A 22,114-nucleotide genomic window follows, 5' to 3' on the forward strand; every position below is an offset into this window, starting at 1 on the left:
GAACGTTGTTAGACCATTAAATTGGGATGACAGGGGTTTTCAAACTTGGCTGAGAAGATTCTCTGTCCAGGGTGCTGTTTGCAGGAAGGCGGGCTTATGTGGGGCTGTTTCAGGTCCAGCACGTGCAGCCCAGTACCCAGGGCCGCCCCTCCCTCACCGCGGCCCAGCGGCTCTGGTGCCGGGTGTTGTGGCCTGGGCCGGTTGATGGATTTGCAGGGACTCACCCCACAGACAATCCAGAAGGGCCATGGCACAGATGTGCCCATTGCTCCAGGGGCTCTTCAGCGTGGCTACTCATGGCTGCTTGGCCTCGAGACCCTCAGGCCTCCCTCACTGGTCTTGTACGTATTTGCTCGTATCAGAACCATGTCGACCTGGTGGGGAACGGTGCCCCTCACCCCTCAGGCAGGGGGGCACCCCAGGATGGTCGCTTCCCAGAGGCTAGCACGGGCACCTCGGAGCAGTGCGCTGGGTCCAGAGCGTGGCGGGGAGTGGATGCCGGGCAGGCGGACTGGCCTGGTCGGTGGGCGGTGACCGCCCGTGCTCTCGCCTTTCAGGGTCTGCCCACACACGACACGGAAGGCAAAGAGCTGAGCAAAGGGCAGGCCAAGAAGCTGAAGAAGCTCTTCGAGGCCCAGGAAAAGCTGCACCAGGAATACCTGCAGCTGGTTCAGAATGGAAGCATCCCGTGAAGGTGGGGCCGAGGCTCCACACCGCCCCGGGGGCACCAGCTCCCCGCCCCGGGGACTCTGCCGCCCGCGCTCGGGGCCTAAGTTAAGGGTTCTGTCCGGAGAGGGCTGGGCCACCTCCGGCTCTGAAACGTCAGCAATAAAGTCTTCCCAACGCGAGGCCGGGCTCTGTCTGCCGTCACCCTGCATGGTCAGCGCACGAGGGGGCCCGGCCGGGCTGCGTGGTCAGCAGGTCACGACACGGGAGCTCAGGCCACTGAGCGGCTGCAGCTGAGGACTGTCCCCCCCCGCCCCTGCCCCCGTGCAGATGGCTATCGGCTAATCTCTGGTGTGTAGGCGCATTAGGAGGCATTTGAGTAGGAAAAAGACAGGCTCAAGCTGGCAGAGCCCGCTGGCGCCTCGCACAAAGGCTGCTCGGCCGGGTGCCCGGGTCCTGCTGGGTCAGCTCGGCGCCCTGTCTCCGCAGCGATTCCGCGGGCGGGCGGGCCGGCTCAGCACGGCTGGCGATGAGATGGGAGGAGGGGGGAATCTCAGCAGCACAGGGCAGCGATGTCCCCAGGTCCCAGCCAGGCGAGCGTGTCCTCACCAGCCTGCTCTCGCATTCTTACTCCCGGGGCTGAGAATCCCCACCTGAGCTCCAGGCCTGGATGGAGCAGGGTGGCAGCGAGCCGGGATCGGCTCCACCTGCAGAAGCGCGGGGCCAGGTCAGATCCGCGAGAACCGGCGATGGAGCCCTCGGGGCTGGGAGACGACATCCAGGTCTCGCTCGCGGCGATGGCGAGGCAGGGGGCTGGGGTCGGGGTTGGCACTGTCCAGTGGTGGCCACGCTCACCCTTCACCCCCGTGGCCCGCTCGTAGGAGCATCACCCCCAGAGCAGGCGGGGAGCAGCCTGCTGGCCGGTGCCGGCTGCTCTGGGGGGCTCCCACCCACCCAGCCACACGTGGAGCACGACAGCTGTGACCCCACGAGGACAGGCCCTGCATATGTTCGACTTTTGAACCTTGTAAATGTTCTACGTTAAAAAAAATAAGCCAGTAAGAAAAAAGGCCCCAAAACGAAGTGGAGCAAACCCAGGGCAGTTATACACCTAACAAGTCACCCCAGCATTTAGTGCCTGAAGTGACAATGACCTTATTATTGACCCTGGGGGTTCCAGGTTGACCGGCTCCTCTGGGCGGGTTTGAGTCAGGGCCCCACACCGGGTGCGGTCAGAGGGCGGGGGGTCTGCGTGCTCATGCCCGGGTCCTGGGCGGGGGATGCTGGGCTGTGGCCTCCAGGTCGGCAGCCTCTGCGGGTCCCAGGAGAGTTGGGCACCACGTGCCCTTTGGGATCTAACCTCAGAGGTCACGCGGACCCCCTCCATCCTCCCTGAGGGGAGGCTGCCCCAGGGCCCACCTGCAGGCCCCTCCCTGTGGCGGCAGTGGCAGGGGCCGGAAAGCGTGGCAGCTGTTTAGGGAAGCGCCACCTGCTGCAAAACCGCAATCAAACCGGTGAGAAAAGGGCCCCTTTGGTTGGTTTGAGGACCTGCCGCTTCGCTGCACATCTTCCGGAGGGTGTGTCCTGAGGCCAAAGCCATGCAGAGAAGTCAAACTTGGTTCCATTGTTGTGTCGCTGGGCATGGTGCTGGCGTGGTCGTCACCCTCCGCTCTGTGTGGGCAGTGGACACGTGCCTCGACATCAGCAGCCCCGCATTCATCCATCGTGAGGAAAAGCACCAGAGGATCACGTGCTGTTAAACACGAACGGAGGAGACAACGGAGGAACTGACGCTTGACTTGTAAACAGTAGGTATTTCCCGGCCATGCAGGCTGAGAGGGGACCACCCCGGTGGCCACGAGCTCCCCCAGGGCCAGCTTCCAGGCTCTGAGTGCCATCCCCTCTCCTGGGAGAAGCGGCCAATTCCAGGCCGAGGGCGAGCGCACGTGGAGGCCCAGGGCATCCCGGTACCCTGAGGGGAAGCGTCCCAGACGGAGGGGTTGTGTCAGAAGGACGCGGGACAGACCAGGAACACACACAGCAGCCAGGAGAGTCTCCAGGGCATCGGGGCAGAGGGTCACGCGCAGTGAGATTCCAGTGAGATGACTCGAGGGGACAGAACTAGAGAGAGTGGCGTAGCGGTGCCAGGGGCTGGGTGGGGGCTGACTAGGGACAGTCCGGACCCTTCACCCTTCGACCGCAGTGGTGGCTGAGGAATCTACGCCCATGGCCACGTGACACCAGGGCTGGTGTCCCAGGGTTCATCTTTGGCAAGATGTAGCTGTCAGGAAACCATGTGAAGGGCACAGGGACCCCTCTGCTGCAGCTTCCCGGGAACCTTTCATGATTTCAAAGTAAAAAGCCTCAGGAGCTTCCCCCGGCTGAGTCTGTGAAAACTGGAGCCCTGAAAAGCAGGGGTCATTGAAATCCAGGCATCCACACTTATTCTCAAAAGCAAAGAAGACCAAGACATAAGAACTTGTCACCACTGGAGGTGACACCTGGTTCACAGACTTAGTTATTTATAAGTGGCAGGATTGGGACTTGCCTGGCGGTCCAGTGGTTAGGACTCTGTGCTGTCGCTGCCATGGCCCTGGGTTCAGTCCCTGGTCGGGGAATTAAGATCCCGCAAGCTGTGTGGCGTGGCCAGAAAAAAAAGGTGGCAGGATTAAACGTCTCCCACCCTCCATGGAAACTATTTCAGAGCCACCAATGTCCCCACTGAAGGGCAGCAGTGCCAGCGAGTAGAAGTGGACAAAACAGGACAGTTGGAACGCCTCTGTTCTGGGGCCCCGAGTGCAGCCCCGACTCCAGCCAGGGCTGGCAGTGGACGCCGAGACCCCTGCTGAAAGTTGGGAGCCGACTGTTTTCATGACGCCAAAGCGTCCCCTCGCAGGTGGCTTGTCGGTCACAGGGGACCGGGAAAGGTGCGCCTGTCACCTTACAACTCGGAGCTCTGCCCATCACCCCCTCCCCCCAGCACTCAGTCTCAGCATCCCCCGAGAGGGACATGTGGGCCTGAGGGGTGGCCTGCAGGGGGGAGCCCGGCCTCACCTGCACAGAGGAGTCTTTCCACTAAAAACACGGAGTAGGTACTGAACAAAGCTTTCAGCCGTGCTGCCCGGGACCTCGTTAAATCTCAGACCCTGACTCGGATCTGGGTGGAGCTGGAGGTCCTGCGTTTCCTCCAGGTCCCAGGGTGATGCCCCTGCCTCTGGTCGGGGGCCCCACCTGGAGGAGGAGACTGTCCGTTTCACTTCCTGCTCACCGGCAGTACTGGGGACCGAGACACAGGCGGCAGGTGCCACAGAGAGGCAGGCAGACTCATCGAGAAGGCGGCGCCCTCCTCGGGACTCGGGAGAGATTCGAGAAACAAAACCACCACCTCCCGTGTATGAACCTTGATAGCTTTGAACAAGCCGGCCGCAGAGATGTTTGGGGACACGTGCGCATGGGCGTGGTGTGCTGCTAAGGAATCTGGTGAATTTTGTTCGTGCGATCGCGCCAGTTGTGTCCACACGTGTCCACACGTGTTTGGGACACCGTGGCGTGGTAATTGAGTCTTCAACAAAGAAAACTCATGAAGCAAATTAACACAGATGCTTCTGGTCACACCTGAGTGGCCGGCGTCTATCTGTGCCCCAGGTCATCCTCTCTACCTTCCTGTGTTCCAGACTCTTCGTGATCAAGTGTTGTTTAAAACGTGCCGCCAGGAAACCCTCTCGTCTTTAGTGGACGACCGGGGTGGGTCGCGGCACCTGCAGGGGGTGGCCTGGGGGCTCCTGGTCAGGAACGTCCTCACTGTTCCCTTTGCATTCGGCCTTTGCACCCTTACAGGCTGCAGCAGAACCTTCTGGAACAAGATGGGGTGGAAAACTCCTTTAACTTGTAAAATGTCAGTTCACCTGTAAAAAGTTTCTTTTGCGTGTGTGCATGAAACCTCTTTCCAGCGGTAAGAGCCAAAATTGTCTTCGTGCTTCTCCCCAAAGAGAAATCTTTCGTGTTTTCATTATTAAAAAAATCACAGGTTCACTATTTAAAAATCGAATCATGCAGAAGAGTACCAGACTAAAGTAACGACGGAGTTTCCCCTTAAGGCCATCTAGAGCGAGCCTGTAACAGTTTGGGGACAGGCTCCCGACGCCTTCCTTCTGAGTTTACAGATAGCGGCCCTCTCCGCACGGAATAGATGGTGGCTATTTTCTGATGTCATCTGCTGCTTCTTCCTGTCTCCATGTGTCCTTGTCATTAGAGCATCATGACCTGGGGGCCACCGCCCTGGGGAGGGATGTCGGGTGCTTCTGGGGCCCCGTGCTCCCTCTCTTCTGCCAGCCCCGGGGGTTACTCATTGAGCAGTGCCCACGAGAGGCGAGGGGCAGGGCCCCTCCAGGGCCAGGTTGGTTGTGGTCCAGCCGTTTTGGAGCTGGGGGGCTGAGGGAGTCATCCAGCCCATCTCTATTTCCTCCTCTGGAGGTGGGGACGATAGTGTCCACCTGGGACATTGCTTAGCCAAGGCCTTGCCATCAGTCAGTGGCCCCGAGATGAGGCACAGTCTCCAGGTGGGAAGGAAGACAGGGCGCCCGTCCTCCTGAGCTCAGTCTGCGGGGAGTCAGGCCGAACAAGGAGCAGAAACCAAGGGCAGGGCCACCCCTGGAGGGTAACCCCCTGAGTTCCCCATGGCCGGAGGGCGAGCCAGGCTGGGGACCTGCGTAGAGGGGCTGTTAACAGGTGTGCGTGAGCTCAGAGCCTGGTGGTGTCAAAGTTACGACGGTGGGAAAACGAAAGGGCCTTGGAGTTCTAATCCCAGCACCTCTCAGCCCTGGTCTTACTTAGCATCATCTGGGGACTTTTCAACGAACTGATGCCCGCTGTGCCTGCCCCGTTCTGAGTTCATTGGGGGCAGCAGGGATCACGGAAGGACGCTGGGCAGCAGAATGCCACCAGTGTGCTGGCGGGCAGCGTGGAGGATGGGGCGGCAGGAGGACGGGCTGTGGCCTCCAGCCAAGGGCACGAGGGTGGCCTTAGCCCGTGAAGAGCTGGGACCCTCCTGGCTGAGGAGGAACCAGCCCAGTGGAGATCCGTTTGCTGGTGCTTCTGCTGTCAGTGGGTAGTCAGAAAGGATCGCGCCCACAGAGTAAGAGACGCCACTGCAAGGCTCCGGTGTCAGCAAAGCCTGGGTGTTTGTCAGAATGAACGTGTCTTGAGGGACTTCCCTGGTGGTCCAGTGGTTAAGACTCTGCCCTTCCAATGCAGGGGGTGCAGGTTCAATCCCTGGTCAGGGAACAGTAGCCAAAACAAAAAAAAAAGACACAAGGCCCCCCATGCTGAGAGTGGTTTTTTTCTTTCTTTTTTTTTTTTTGGCCCATAGCATGTGAGATCTTAGTTCCCCAACAAGGAATCGAACCCGCACTCCCTGCAGTGGAAGCGCATAGTCTTAACCACTGGGTTGCCGGGGAAGTCCCCTGGGAGTGGGTTTTTAAAGCTGATATGGCAAGGCAGGAAGCGCAGGCAACCAGTGGGTCTGCTGCCGGAGGGCAGGCGACTCGCCCCGGGTCCCTGGGGACGCTGCCGGGGCCTGGGAGGGTGAGGGCAGGTCCCTGAGTGGGAGGTGGGCAGTGGGAGGCCACCCCCCGAGCCCCTCAGCCTTCACATCGTGTAGAGGCTCCAGAAACTCAAGGACACCTGCAGCAGCTGCCCTGTTGTACTGGACTGAACAATGCAACCCCGCAAATCCACGTCCACCCAGAAGTCCACAGTGTGAGCTAATCTGGAAACAGGAGGCTCTTTGCAAATGTAATTACTTAAGATGAGATCCCACTGGAGTAGGGTGGGCTCTAACTCCAATATGACCGGTATCTTTGAAAGAAGAGGAGACAGCCACGGGGACAGGCCACGTGAGGACAGAGGCAGAGGCTGGAGGGACGCGGCCACAAGCCCGGGGATACCTGGAGCCCCCAGAATCTGGAAGAGGCAGGAGAGATCCTCCTCTATAGCCTCCGGGGGTGGGGGCGGGGCCTACCTACAACTCGATTTCAGACGTGACTCTCCAGAACTGGGAGAGAACACATTTCTGTTGTTCAAGCTGTGTGGTTTAGCGTACTTCGTTGTGACGGCCCCAGGAAACCAACAGGACCTCCACCCTTGTACCTTCAGCCTCTTGAACAGACAAACACGTTTAATATGACTTAATGCCTCATTTAAATAAATCCACTTGTGATTATAATGGGGGGGGTGGCAGGAAAATATAGTCAGACTGCAGGCAGGCGAGGACTGTTGCCTGATTTCAAAACAGATATGAATAGAACGTGGTGCAGGTTCCCAGGAGCCGTTCCGCACGAGGCCAGCTGCAGGGGACTCCTATTCCCGTTTCCATTGGGGAATCTGGGAATCGGCCTGAGAACCGAGAAGACGTCAGACCCAAGGAGGGGGCTTGCGATGGCAATGCTGGCGTCACTCTGAGCCTGGCACCCGCCCATCATGCCCACGGGCAGATGAAGACGTGGCGTGCAGCCTGGCCCAGGCATCACCTTGGGGGCACCTGCCCAGGCTCACCTCCTGATGGGGCTCCCAGGTGCTATCGTTAGGGTCGTGAGCTATTTGCAGGTCCTGGAATGCGCTGTGCTCCCTTCCTGGCCTCTCCTGCTGGTTCTCAGGTGTCAGCTGGGACACCACTTCCTCCCGGAAGCCTCCCTGATACACTCCTTCTAGTGGTGGGGACGGGGCAGGAGGTGGGGATCAACATGCTCCCCATCAAGTGCCCGTGGTCAAGAAAGCTGGCAGTGGTGCCCTGATGGTAATAAGCATGGGGGTGGCAGTGGCAGGATGTTCAAGGAAGGCCCCTCAGAGGAGGTGACTGGACCTAAATGATGGCAGGAGCCCACAAAGGGACAAGTGCACAGAGAGGAGTTTTAGATCATTCACAACCTCCCAAAAGGGGCCTTTCTCCAGACCCATAAGAGCCCTGAAGGGGACAGGCCAGGGGGCGTGGACGACCACAGGTGTGGACAGGTGGACTCCACCATCCCAGGTCCGGCCTGCTTTCTCCAGGTGGCGTCTGGGCCACAAGCAGACCCAGGAGTCAGCCCTTCTGGCCCCTCAAAGGGCGGCTCCGAGTGGCCCCGTACTCAGTGTGCAGGCCCCACCGAGCACCAGGGCCTGGGGCTGCCAGGGACCAGATATCACCTGGGGCAGGATGCAGGCTGAGCCCTTGGAGGAGAGGTAAGCCTTGGGGAGCAGGAACTGAAGGGCAGGTTACCCACTCCCCGCCCTGCCCCTGTGTCCTCAGGTGCTGAGTCCCCTGCCCGTGCCAGGCGGCTGGGGTCATCAGAACAGACACCTGCACCAAGGCGACTGCTCACCAGCGCTGTTCCAAGTCTCCCCCAGCCCCATGAAGCAGGTGCTGTTAAGTGTTCCCATTATACAGATGGGGGAACTGAGGCACAGGCTCTCAGCCAGGCCTGCCGGCTGGAATCGGATAGAGCAAGGATTTGGCCCCGGGGGGTTGGACCCAGGAACACCTGCCCCTCTCCCCCTGCTCTCTGCTGCATGGCCTACTGGCCAGGACCACTGCCGGGGCACCGCCTTAGTGCGACGTGGACTGAATGGCAGCCTCCAAATTACAGATTCAACTCCAATTCCCGGAACCTGGGCATGTGACATTCAGATATTGGGGTTTTGCAAATGTAATCAAGTTAAGATGAGGCCATTAGGTGGGCCCTAGGACAGTGACTGGAGTGTCCTTTTAAGAAGAGGACACAAGAGGGCTTCCCTGGCTGTCCAGTGGTTTAGACTCCATGCTTCCACTGCAGGGGGCATGGGTTCAATCTCTGGTTGGGGAATGAGGTAAGAAGAGGTGGTAGTGGCTCTGAGAATAAGAATATGCAACTATGTAATTTTTCATTGAGCAAAATGTTTTTATATACATTCCCTGCATTGAACTGTATAACCTAGCATCACAGAATGTCAGCACTAAAAGGTACCCAAAAGATCACTTATCTCCTCTAGCAGATAAGGAAATTAATATCCAAGAAGGTAAATGTCTTTCTCAAGATCATAAATCCAGGACAGGATGACTCTGTAGATGGTTAATGATTTACAAGGGACAGTGGTCCCAATGTCAGCAGGGAGGGTGAAAGTTACCCTTGACAAGACTTTAAATCACTCCTAACATACAATGTAGCGACAAAGCATTAGCAAGTGAGTCCACCAGAACATTTTCCTCTAATAAGGAAACACATCACTTTTTTTCCCATTGAATCCCAGATGAATCATTTGGCTTGGTTTTATGGGGCTAAGTTGCATGGGAAAAAAAATAAAATAAATTTAAAAAGACATTATAAGAAATACCTGGGGTGGGGGGCTTCCCTGGTGGCGCAGTGGTTGAGAGTCCACCTGCCGATGCAGGGGACACGGGTTCGTGCCCCGGTCCGGGAAGATCCCACATGCCGCAGAGCGGCTGGGCCCGTGAGCCATGGCCGCTGACCCTGCGCGTCCGGAGCCTGTGCTCCGCAACGGGAGAGGCCACAACAGTAACAGGCCCGCGTACTGCAAAAAAAAAAAAAAAAAAAAAAAGAAATACCTGGGGAGTAAGATCAACTTAGGAAGTCGCCCTGTTATGTTCTTTAGGTGAAAAAGTGACTTGAATAGCCCATCTTTCTTTTATACTTCTACTTGTCCCCTAATTGTGTGCTCTTTTTTTTTTTTAATTTGCTTTCCTGAGTGTATGGAGAGGAATTTATATGCTACATTTTTAAAGAATGAAACCTTACTGAATAAGTGACTTAGAAGGTTTAAATGTTTGGGTTTCAGACGGCGGCGATTTCCACTCTAATGTATTAATATCACATACGGGTTGCATGGTCCTGGTTGCGCTTGATAATTTTTGTTATTGTCCTGCTATAGTTTATTCTGCTGATCATGTTATCAGTAAGTCTTAACCTTAACCGGAAGCAGCCACCAGCAAAACCAGTATCAACATAAGCTCCACACCCTAGGCTCTGTGTCTTGGGATCTCTGCAAGAGTAACCACAAAGAAGGAACTATTCATCAAACCTAAAATTTGGATGATCATTGACACTTAACTGTACACCGAGAGTATTGTATTTGTTCCAATGTAGCTCAAAAGTCTTTGGAAGTGCACTATAGGAAGTGGGAAAAACGAGTAATCCCATTTTAACAAGAATGTATACAGATGTGAAATAGGAAAATAAGGGTTCCGGAAAATTGTTATGGTCCTAGCCTCATGTAGTTTATATTTATTTAATTTTTTTGGCCATGCTGTGAGGCATGTGGGATCTTAGTTCCCCAACCAGGGATCGAACCCGTGCCCCCTGCAGAGGAAGTGCAGAGTCTTAACAACTGGACTGCCAGGGAAGTCCCTCGTGTAGTTTAAAATTAAAGTCTGTGCATACAGAAAATACCTGCAAGGTAATTATTAGAATAACGGCAAGAAAAGTCAGGGAATCCTTTAGATTCAGAGTCATGACTTACTTTTCAAATGGAATAGACTCAGCTAGTGGCAGTTTTGCTTCTAGAGTAACGTGGCCTCGAGAAAGCCACTTCACCTGCTTCTATGGATTCATCTGTTACCTCCTATAGACTCCATGCCATATTCATACATCTCATCTTCCCTTCATTATTTCAGTGGTGACAGTGGCAATTTAGGTTTACATCTTAGCACCTAAAACTCTTTGGACTAAAAAGTCCTAAATAAAAACAGTCGTTAAAAAACAAGTTTCATGTAAAATTACCCAGCGTCTCAAAAGTCAATGAAAAGTTACCCAGGGACCCTAAGGCAGAAGTAGTAGTTGAATCTTTAAACACAAATGCAGTGAAGTGTGTCAGTAACTAATAAGTTGCCTCCTTTGTAATGCTTTCCATTTTTGGATTTCATATGTCAAAACAAACTCCTTCGCTTAGCTTGTGAGCATAGTAATTAGACAGTGTTTCAGATAATTCATTTTTGGAGCACAGAACTAATTAACAACTAACCCTGTTATAACAGGCTAAAATGAGAGTAATGTTTTCCTAATACATAATTGTATTTCTGAACTTGAGTAGGGATATTTTGAGCTGTTTGGTCACATGTTAAATATTTTGTGCTTTTTAAAAAGATTCCTGATAATACTTCTCAATTCTTTCCCATGAGCCCTGAATGTAATTCTGATCTTATAATATTTTTCAAAATGATCTACGGGGAATTCCCTGGTGGTGCAGTGGTTGAGAATCCGCCTGACAATGCAGAGGACACGGGTTCGATCTCTGGGCCGGGAAGGTCCCACACGTCGCGGAGCAACTAAGCCCGCGAGCCACAACTGCTGAGACTGCGCTCTACAGCCCATGCTCCGCAACAGGAGAAGCCACCGCAATGAGAAGCCCGCGCACCGCAACTAGAGAAAGCCCGCGCGCGGCAGTGAAGGCCCAACGCAGCCAATAATTTAAAAAGTATATATAAAATGATCTTCGTCTCCCTTTATTGGAAAATGTCACTTCATCAATCCTTTAGCAATTAAACTCCTGCTGTGGCTTGACCAGCGTGTGTGGGGGGAGGACCCATAGAGACACAGAGAAGGCCATGTGATGCAGCCACAAGCCCAAGACGGCCCAGAGCTCCCAGAAGCAGGAAGAGGCAGGAAGGACCCTCCCCTGGAGACTCTGAAGGGAGCCCAGCCCTGTAACGCCTTGATTTCTGCCTTCCTGCCTCTAGGACGGTGAGAGAACACAATGCTGTTGTACTTTCTAAGCCCCACGGCTTGTGTCCCTTTGTTGTGGCAGCCACAGGAAATTAAAACAGCATTCTCAGTCCTGTTGCAGACAGAAAGGCTGTGGACAATGTCGCCCACCTTCCCATCAACTCACTGAAGTGACGCGGGGAGAGGCCACTACTCCACTACAGCCGTTCCACCAAGGGCCAGGCCCAGTGGCCAGCACACAGGCTGCTCCCCCAACTGGCGCCGGCATGCTGCACCACCTGCTCCAACCCCGAACAGACAGGCAGGGCCAGATACAGTGGCCTCGTGGATATGCGCCTTTAGTAAACAGGAGGAGGACAGACCTCCAAACTTGAAAATGCTGGTGCTCTTTTCTTTCGTAGTTTATTGCCTCCTCCCCCAGCTCGGCCCCATCCTCAGCAAAAACAAAACAAGGTCACTACAGAAAGTCAGAAAATCAAAGTAAGGCAAGCAGGGATCCCACACACGCCCTCTCAGTACAGATGCGGGGCAGAGGCTGGTCCCCGCCGTGTGGGTCCCACCTGGGCACCTGCTGGGCACCCTGCGGCTGGTTAACTGACGTTACGTCCTTAACAGCCCCATCCAACAAGAGCCTCTGGATGCTTTCAAACTCCTCCCCCCCGCCCCCTTCAAACTTGATGAAAGTTAGAACGGGTTTCAGAAGCGACCCCGCTCAAAGAAAGGAAAGTTTCTGAAGAAACGGACAAAAATAATCAAAGACCCCTCAACGGAAGATAGCGCCCAGAAACACAATCTCAGAAGCCCGGGCCTGGCGGATGTGGGTTTCCACCGAACTGTCGTCTTACTCAAGCGGTTTTCAGATTAACGCTTTTCCAGGAACTGTAACGTGGGGAGGCCGGGGTCGGTACCCCGGCCCCAGCCGCCCGGCCCTTTCTTCTGTCCGGTGGGTTTGTTAGGCCCGAGCCGGGCTGAGACGCTGGGGACGCGGGCCTGGGCGCTGCCCCGAGAGAGCCCGTGAGTGCGCGGGATGGGGTGGGGGAGGAAGAGGGGACCCCACGCGCCAAGACCAGCAGGCAGCACGAGCCCGGGGATTTGAGGGGGGAAGCCCAGGCCATGGGGTCGCGGAGGTCGGCGGGGTCAGCGCGCGCGTCCCTGGGGCTGGAACTCAACTGGGGTGGGGGGGAGGCAGAGGTCGCGGGAGGTGGGTGGGCCCCGAGACAGCGCCCAGTCCCACGGGGGGCTGGGGAAGGGGGGTGCACAGGCCGGCGGGTGGACTGCGCCCGAGCGGGGGTGATCGGTCGGGGTGGGCTGTTGGGATGGGGAATGGGCTGCGCAGACCGGGATGAGTGTGGGGCCGGAAAAGGGGTGCGCCCGAAGAGAACAAGAGAGTAGGCTGCAGCAGACGCCCCCCACACGTGACCTCCGCGCGCCTCCGGTCCTTAAAGGGGCGAAAGGAACGCGGACGCGCGCCACGCTGACGTCACACATCCCTATTTGCATCCGGCCCGCGGGTCTCAGCCCCGCTCAGCGCGGCGCCTCCTGGGCGGCCTCCGATTGGCCGTCACCGGCGGCGCCGAAGCGTAGTTGACTTGCGCCGCGCCCTCCCAATCGTAGCCCGCTTTGCTCGAGGAGGGCGGGGCCAGGAGACTCAGCCAATGGGAGGCGGCGTTGTTGGCGGCCACGGCGGCGCACTCCCGGAGCGAGCGAAACCCGGACGGCCGCCGCCACTGCCGCAGGAGGCGTGAGGTGCGGACGTGAGGCTCGGCCGGGTAACGGTGGTAGTGGCGGCCGGCGGGGCGGGGACCGGGGCCGGGGCGGTGGGAGCCGCGGAGGAGGTCCGGGGCCGCTATCTCGGGAGGCCGGGGCGGCAGGGGCGGGGCTGGGCCCGGAGCGCCCGGAGCGGCGGTGGGGAGCGGGCGGGCGGGAGCGGGCGACGCGGATGCGACCGGGGCACGCGGGGAGCCGGGCGGGGCCCGGCGGCGGCGGCGGCGGCAGGTGTCGCGCCCCGCCCCTCCCGCGGCGGCCTGAAGGTCAGGAGAGCTTTGTTCCCGCGCGGCTCCCGCCCGCCGGCCCCGCGGCGTCCCCGGGAAGGTTAAGGCCACGGGTCGAGCCGCGAGGACCCGGGCGAACGCGGAGCCGCCCAGGGACCTTTTGTTTTCGGAACCGGAGCCTTCCCAGGGCTGAGTGACCGTTAGCCGCGGCTGCAGCGGGCTCCGGTCCCGCGTCCGACGGGTGGGTGAGGCTGCCGCGTGTGCCGGGGCGACACCAGGACCTTACACGGTCCTGGGTGTTGTCGGGGACGGGCGGCGACGTGCGCTCGCAGCCGTTAACGGACGCGCCGGGAGCCGGACGGGCCCGGCGTGCCCGGCAGGGTGGCCGCCGAGTCTGCGCTACTTTACTGCTTAACGTCATCCTGCGGCCGGGGAAGTGGGGCCGTCCGAGAAGTCCGTGAGCGTCACGGATGGGACGTTGCCTTGCGCGTCTTAGTCCGGAGGTGGTGACAGCAGTCACATCGGTGTGTTTGTACCTGATTGCTGGGCCACTCCCCCGCCCCCGCCCGCCCCCTCGATCCTGTGTTTTCCGAATGCTTTCTGTTAATGATCAGACTTCCCGCCGTCCGCAGTTATCCCCGGTCTATATAAGCCGAGTCCTGCAAGAAGCCTTTGGGCCCCGAAGAAGGCTGTGTCGGGTTCCTGGCGGGGATGCTCCTGCACTCACCTGCCAGCAGGGCTTTGGTTCACATGTCCCCTCTGTTTTACTTGCATGTCGCTGTAAAGTATAAAAATAGGCTTGTGAAAATTCTGAGTGAGTTGTTGAACTTAAAAGTTGTCTTTTCAAAAATTACTGCCTTCCTGTAGAAGTAACTGTATCTCTAAGTGATTAATAGCTGTCCTGCACACCAGGGACTCCGATAATCTCTGCCTGCGTTGACTCATTTCATAATAGTCTAATAACTTATGCGATAAGCACTGTTGTTTTCCCGTTTAACCACTCAGGAAGCTTGCGGCCCTGGAAGATTAATCCATAACTTGGATTAAAATACAGGCAGTTTTAATTTTGCCCAGCTTTACTGTTTCTGTAGAAGAGATGAGAAGTTTTATTAAATTGTTTTTATTATTGCGCTGAGCCTCACTGAAGTCTAGTTTTTGAGCATCATTGATGCTGGTTGATCATTTCCAGCTCAGAATTCTGTGATTCCACAGAATGCTAAGTGCTTCCCATAGTAGAATCTGGAAATGATTTCAGACGGTGATTAACAATAGCTAGAGGGATAAATGATATGCAAATGTAAAATGAACTTCCGAGAAAGAAAGGTGGTGATAGAGTAGGGATATATTTAAAAGGTTAAATGAGTGACTAAAGTAGAGGGAGATGGCTTAAAAATTAGCGTTATCTATTAGTGGTTAACTTAAGAGTTGACAGGAAAAAGAAACCCCAGAAAATGAATTTTCTCAATTTATTAGCTGCCTTTTTTTTGTTGTTTTGTGACAAGGAAAGTTTTTTCTTTCATGTTTTGAAGGTAAAGTATTCTATTCTGAGATTTGGAAGGATTGAAGATAAGACTCTTGGTCAATAAAAATACCATTACAAAACTTAATTTCTTATAGAATTATAGTGACAAAGGGGATTCGTTTTATAGATAAAATAGGTATAGGAATTGTGACCATTTCAAGTTTACTTAGGAACACTTTCACTAGAAGTTTCAGGCCTCTTCTCGTGGTAGAGTAATTATTCTCAAAATAATTATAATTATATAAATAATTTCAACGCTGTAGTGCTGTCTTAAATACCTGTTATTACACATACATTTACAGTCTTTTTTTTCCCTGGTTGACCCGTGTTACTAATTCAGAATGTCTGCGGTTATTTGTGCCTCTGTATTATAAAATAACATCTAAATGCTTTTGTGACTTTTGCATTACTTTTGAAAATACTATAGAGAATAGAGATTGGAGAAATTGATTGAATTCTTTGCAGTAGCTGATTTTATCACTTGGTTTGATAATCTCAGTAAACTGAATTCTGGAAAGGATACATGTGCTTTAGGGTTGTGTCCTCTAAAAGTTTACAGACATTGTAGCTTTGTGAATTGACCATTTAGATTATCAGACCCTTCTATGATATTCTGAGTTGAGAGATTTTAATCTGTATGAGACAGTTCAAAATTTTTTAGAAATTGAGTGCTTCGAGTTGGGATGTGTTCATCAGTACGTGACAGTCTGAATTCATACTTGAATCTTTAGTTAAAATGTTGCCGTTAACCTGTCAGGATTTTTACCAACCTCTTGATATTGAGAGCATATTAATTCCCTGTATCTGCAGTTCTCTGACCAGCTAGGGTTCAGAGTGAAATCTTTTCCTTTTTTCTTTGAGCAGTTGATAGTCTTCTAGCATCAGGAGGAGGTGACCTCAAATGTAAATGCGTACGTGGGGTAATAAGAGTTACGAATTACTTATTTTCAGAGTGGCTTTTCTTTTCTTGTTCATTGTCCACAGTTTTAAAATGGTTTAAAACTGTTCTGATAAGCTCATGTTGTACTTCCAAAAGTTTTATTGGAGAACCCAGGGGGGTTTTTTGGTTTGTTTTTTGTGGGATTTTTTTTTTGTGGTTTTTTTTTTTTTTTTTGATAAATAGTATCTGTAGGCCGAGGGTGGTTTAAATTCCCAAAGCCCTAAGGGCCACCAACCAGTATGAAACAGGGAAGAACCATTACTGCTCAGAACCAGTGTTCCCAGTGATGGCATTTTGAATATCAAGGCAGCATTGAGGAGCGTGTTGGGAGGTTGGTCTGGGATTGCTGTCTAAGGAGTGCTGTTTTGTTTTCTAGAGGTAAAGGTGTTTAGGCATCCAAAGTAAAAGGCTCATATTACTTAGTTTGACTAGTCTGCCACTGGGATGGTTTCAGAAGTAGAAGGTAGCTGGTGCGGAATTATTGCAGGAAATTGCTCTCCTCCAGCCTTAGCTTAATTTACACAATTTCTCCTAGTTCAGTGAATACTTGCCTTCCTAAACTGCAATTGTGAGATTTTTCCTTGAGCACAGCCCTTATTAATGGGTAGTGAAGAATTTTATGTTTGACTGTTACGGAATTTTCAAAACAGACGACGTAGGTTTGTTTTTGTTTGACAGCCATTGGTTTTCTACCCTGCCCTCTTCAGAGAAAGCAGGGCTGCTTTACACTGTTTGCCATTGAATTTTAAATTTCATGAGTATTTAGTAACAGGAGAGGCAGTGTATTTCTGTAGTAAGAAAACTACAAAAGATCACTTAATGAACTTTACCTTTTGATATTGGCCACTCACTGTGTAGCCTGGAAAATTTCCTCTTAAAAGTATACTGTCAGCTGTTATTAAAGGTGCTTCCATTCTGGGTCTGTGGGACTTTTTTTTTTTTTTTTTTTTTAGTGTATGTACTGTGCATTTTATTATTATCCCAAAAAGCCTGTTCAAAAACGAGAGAAGATGATTTCTGTGTAATAGTTGTGTGGTGTGGTAGAAAGATCGACTATACAATTTAAATACATGCAAAGGGTGTAAGTATTGTAATTTAAAACGTTACTTGTTTACCCAGTTATCCAAAGTAGCTTTCAGTGCTTGGCATCTGTTCATCCACGAATGCCATCTCTCTGCTAGGCACAGTTCTAGGTACTGGGGTATTTTATTGCACTGAACAAAACAGACAAAAGATCTTGCCCTCAAGTATTTCCACAGTGGGAGACAAACAAGTTAGACAGTGGTAGGTGCTTTTGAAAACAAAAGTAGAGAGAAGGAATAGGGATTTGGGTTTTAAATAGGGTGGAGAGGGTAAAGCCTTACTGACAAGGTGACAAGACCTTGGATTAAGAAAAACCTTCAAATATTTGACTCATTCAGTCATATACTAACGAATTGCGGACAATAGAGTGGAGGAGGAAATTGGAGCTATAACGATGAAGAACCAGTGTGCCTTGAGTAAAAATAGACTGTTTTGGTTAAAGAAGGGAAACTTTTTTACTTTCTTCCTGAAAACTGAGGGCTTAGTCTCTAGCAAGCTTCTGAAAAAACAGTCCACCGTTGTCTCATGGCCATTCGATCTTCTAAGCAGATGTGACTTCCTGTGTGTCTTCCGAACCTTCTTAGGAGCGGCTAAGGTGTGCCTAGGGTCCCTGACACCACCATGCTGTATACAGGTGACACACGAGCAGATCATCACTCAGCAGCGGTGAGCGAATGGGTGAAGCAGATTGCTTGGCCACTGTCTCCTGCCTAGTCCTGTGCTGGGCCCAGGGACTGCTGCGTTGAGCAAGTAGGTAGATCTCTGCCTTCATGGAACTTACTCTTCAGTGGGAGGCCAGAGATGGATCATTCATCCATTCTTTTTTCAAAAACATGACAATAAAAAGTTTCAAACATATGTAGAAGTAGTGATTCCCCCATATGTACCTAACATTTAGCAGCAATAATTATTTGCCACTTTAGTTCGTCTGTAAACATGTAATATATGTGATTTTTTAAATAGATTTTTCGATCGTGGCAAAAGAAGAAGTGCATATGTATTAGATGATCAGTCATTACACGTGATTGAAATCAGAACATAATTCTAAGACCACTGGTTTGAGTTTAGAATCTGAACACTTTTTTTTTTTTTTTAACTTTTGAGAGATTACAAGTATATTGAAGGGTTTGTTGATTTACAAGGACATTTTCCATTATTTCAGCTATTTACATAAGTTATCTGGTTGTTTATTTTAGATGTTTTGACTTACCTGCTGGCATATTGAATCCAACGCAATTAACTCCCAGTACTAAGGAATGCAGTGACAGAGACTGGATAAAGAATCTCCTGATTAGGGCTTTGTGTAGTGGCCAGGTTTTGTGGGTAGAGACATTGGGATGTCCTGTGGGGATATCCTGATTCCTTCTTAGAGCAGATGAATGGCTTCTTTGTCCTTTCTGATGTGTCCTAAGCCAAAGTATGGTCTGGTACTCCTGGAGGATTTGGACCTGTACCCTGGGACTGATCAGACTCCACGATGGGATCGCCAGCCCTCAGACTTTTATGTGAACCAAGTGATTATGCTGTGGGGTTCATTTAACTGCCACCCTAATTTAATAAGTATTATAGACTATATTGAAATTCTAAAGTCTTAACAGAAACATGTTGATTACATTTAAATTAATTTTAATCACCTCATGGGAAGATATGGAGGACCTCTGACTTAAGACAGCTAATAAATGTATTAAAAGTTTTGGTTATGTGAAGGGCGACCATGTTCCCCAATTTACACCTTCTTTGTCTCTTGAGAGTGGCCCAATTTGAAATTATAGGATTACTCTCTAACTGTAGGCTAAATGTTTTCGGTTAAAAATTAAGAATTTAAAGTTATATTGGATAACTTGCTACAAAAATAAATTTTTTTCCCCTAGGAAAATTTTTTTGTTTGGGGTAAAAATAAATTAATCCATAAATCGGATTGTGAGGTAGCTTATATAAATAAAAGCAAAACATTCATTTGTGTAATCATGGAAATTTGCATGTCAATCCAGATTTAGAATTATAGGCTCAAAGTTTTTGACCCTGGAAGGGAAACTGAACAGCTGTATTCTTTTGAAGTTTTAGAATGTTCTTTTGCCTGGTATTCCTTTCATATGTCAACTTGGTTGCCTTTTAGAAGTAAGAGACCCTTTTGATGAGGCTTGGGACTGTGGTTTCATAAAATGAATATTAAACACAGTATGCCACCATTTAAAACAAATGGATGGTTATATTTCTCACACTTGCAAATTCGGTAATTCCTTATAATTTTCTATTTTAAGGAAGTTTTGTTTGATAGTGACTGCTAAACAAAGCGAATAGACTGTGGTGTGAAACTTGAGTGACTGAGCTCCAGCTTGTTTGTGACACGCCGCCACTCTACGTTACTTTTCCTTAGATAAGGGCAGCAATGTTTAAACCAACTCGATTTGTTGGTTTCATATCAAGCAATAGATAGGATGATTTGTAAGCGGCTATAAAAGTGGAGAGAGACCTGGAGTAGATCGTGTACTGGGCACTTCCTGTGTTTAATTCCGTCTTCACAGCAGCCTCTCAGGTGGGTCCCTTCTAGTTTATGGATGTTGAAACCGAGGTTACACAGCTAGGAAATGATGGAGATGGGATTCAAACCCGGATCAAAACCATATTGTTTATAGTGTGTGTGCTTTGCTTTAAACATTGATTTCTGGGTTTGTGGTGTTGTTTTGACCTCAGAGTATTTTCTTTTCTATTGTTTAAACTCATTATTTTGTTTGTTTTTCTTTCCTTGATTTAACTCCTTTTGGGGGCGGAGAGAATGTTTTGTTGGGTTTAACTTAATTGCTTTGTCATCATGTCACCAAAAATAGGATCATTGTATCCATGGGATCTTTTAAATTGGAGTGGTGGCATTCTGTGGGAAAGTGAACCTCTTTGGCCTCTATTCTGCAATAGAGTGTTTATTCGTTCACCAGGTATTTATTATGTCAGAGGCTGTTTCGGTCCCAGAGACTACTACATAGTGAACAGGATAGAAGGAGTGGTTTCACACTCTACTTCTAGACAGTGGGTTTCTTGGGAATGCTGCTGAACTGCAGGATCCTGACCCTGACTGAGCTGTTGATTGTCATCTATTCCAACAACAGCAACAGTAATTTTGAATTGAGCAGGTGGAAGTGGCGTCAGGAAGTGAACTGGTTGGTGGGGGTAGGGAAAGGTCAAGAGGGTTGACCTTTTGTGAAAGGATTTTAATCTAAAATGGAACCAAAGGGTATGAACGGGTAGCTCTCGTGCATGCATCCTCAGGAAAATGAAAGTTGAAGACTGTGAGACTGATTTCCCAAAATTGCCTGCTTTACAGAAGATTGAGACTTATGCTATAACCGGTGAGTGTCTTCCAAGAATCTCTCTCCATCTTCAAGTCAGTGAACTTGCTGCGTGGCTCCTAACTGGGTTTTCCCCTTTTGCACTCTTTGCCTGTAAAAGCAACCTGCCCTAAACCTTCAGGCTCACCTGTCACTCACTGCAGTTTAACGTGTCCCAAATTGCAGTTCTTCTGCTATTCCCAAATAAACTTGATTTCTGGTAACTTGAGCTTGCCTCAGTTTACCTCCTTTCTTTTAGGTTGCCATTATATGGTGTCAGAAGTGGGATCCAAAGGAGATACCCACCAAGGAGTGGCAACCCCCAGAGTTGAGCAAGGTACCCACACTTGAGCCCTTTGTGCTCTTCACTTTCACAAGTTGCCATAACTTGGTTAGGCAAGTCTCTTGGATCTCAAGCTCCCTCGTTTTGGTTGAGCTCTCTGGCTTTATTTGGGATCTGGATAGGGACAGACTGTCCTTCTGGCGAGTACTCTTTTGTTCTGAATCCAACAATGGGATACCAGTCATCTAAATGTTTTAGAGGTGGCTCCCTTCGGGAACTCTGATGTGTTTTTGTTTGTCTGTTTTAAATATTTATTTATTTATTTATTTACTTGGTTGCACTGGGTCTTAGTTGCGGCAGGCGGGCTCCTTATTTGTGGCATGTGAACTCTTAGTTGTGGCATGCATGTGGGATCTAGTTCCCTGAGCAGGGATCGAACCTGGGCCCCCTGCATTGGGAGCGTGGAGTTTTAAACACTGCGCCACCAGGGGAGTCCCTCTGAGGTGTTTTTTAATTAGTTAATTAATTTTAGGCTGCATTGGGTCTTCGTTGCTGCACACGGGCTTTCTCTAGTTGCGGTGAGGGGGGCTACCCTTCACTGCAATGTGGTGGCTTCTCTTGTTACAGAGCACGGGCTCTAGGGCGCGCGGGCTTCAGTAGAGGTGGCATGTGGGCTCAGTAGTTGGGGCTCGCAGGCTCTAGAGCGCAGGGTCAGTAGTTGTGGCACTCGGGCTTAGTTGCTCCACAGCATGTGGGATCTTCCCAGACCAGGGATCGAACCCGTGTCCCCTGTGTTGGCAGGTGGACTCTTAACCACTGCACCACCAGGGAAGTCCCACCTGATGTGTTTTATTATGATCTTTCCTCATAGACATTTTTGACTAAATGGACCAGTCTTACTAAGGATAACTTAGAACTTCAGTGGCCGTTACAAGAAACCCTTTATGTCCCCAAACTTGTTTTTCTCCGAACCAAGTTAGAAGACCATGGTTACCAGATTAAACCATCCACATAGGGTAGTTATTTTAATTGTTATCTGGAGGCTTCTAAATGGGTTCAGGATTATAAAATTGCCTCCTTACCAAATACTATTTCCAAATTGAAGCAAATAAGCAGCTAAAGGTGGATTTTTAAAATGTCACTGGCCTCTTTCTTGGTGTGAGCTGAGGTCCCTCCTACCCTTACTGCTCCATCTCCTTTGTACCTCTATCTTTGCTGCCTCCTTATCCCTCCCCTCTCTCTGAACTTCCTTTCTTTCCTGTCACTGAACCCTCACCTGCCAAGCCCATTAAAACTTCCCTTTCAAAATTAGACCTTCTGAGCATCCTGCTAAACCATAGCAAACTTCCTGTACCCCATGGGCAAAGGTCAAGCTTAGGGCTAGGGACTGCCCTGGTGGTCCAGTGGTTAAGACTTCACCTTCATGCAGAGGGGGCACGAGTTCTACCCCTGGTCGGCGAGCTAAGATCCTACATGCCTCATGGCCAGAAAACCAAAAAGCATAAGACAGGAGCAGTATTGTAGCAAATTCAGTAAGGACTTTAAAAATGGTCCACATCAAGGATAGCTTTAAAAAAAAAAAAAAAGGGCTTGGGGTTATAAGGACTTTCCCAAG

The 22,114-nt window shown here is 51.0% G+C and overlaps 2 protein-coding genes across 7 annotated transcripts in view; both read left to right on the forward strand.

Moving 5' to 3' along the window:
- The window catches only part of CARS1 (cysteinyl-tRNA synthetase 1), a 49,226-nt gene extending 46,056 nt beyond the window's left edge, over positions 1 to 3,170 (forward strand). For both annotated transcript variants that reach the window (XM_027090649.1, XM_027090644.1), the window contains one exon: positions 558 to 3,170. In XM_027090649.1, the coding sequence (XP_026946450.1) occupies positions 558 to 692 (135 nt within the window). In that variant the 3' untranslated portion in view covers positions 693 to 3,170. The remainder of the gene's footprint in view (positions 1 to 557) is intronic.
- A 9,804-nt stretch (positions 3,171 to 12,974) lies between these two features.
- Positions 12,975 to 22,114, forward strand: part of NAP1L4 (nucleosome assembly protein 1 like 4) — a 63,631-nt gene continuing 54,491 nt past the window's right edge. For 2 of the 5 annotated variants that reach the window (XM_027090358.1, XM_027090356.1), the window contains exon 1: positions 12,975 to 13,103. Coding sequence is in view for 1 of the 5 variants with exons in the window: in XM_027090353.1 (XP_026946154.1) it covers positions 20,162 to 20,237 (76 nt within the window). In the remaining 4 variants the exon portion in view is untranslated. The other 3 variants (XM_027090353.1, XM_027090357.1, XM_027090355.1) reach the window with 3 other exon arrangements.

The sequence above is a fragment of the Aethalodelphis obliquidens genome, unplaced genomic scaffold (assembly GCF_003676395.1).
Source record: "Aethalodelphis obliquidens isolate GAN/ISIS:26980383/991018 unplaced genomic scaffold, ASM367639v1 scaffold69, whole genome shotgun sequence".
NCBI lineage: Eukaryota > Metazoa > Chordata > Mammalia > Artiodactyla > Delphinidae > Aethalodelphis > Aethalodelphis obliquidens.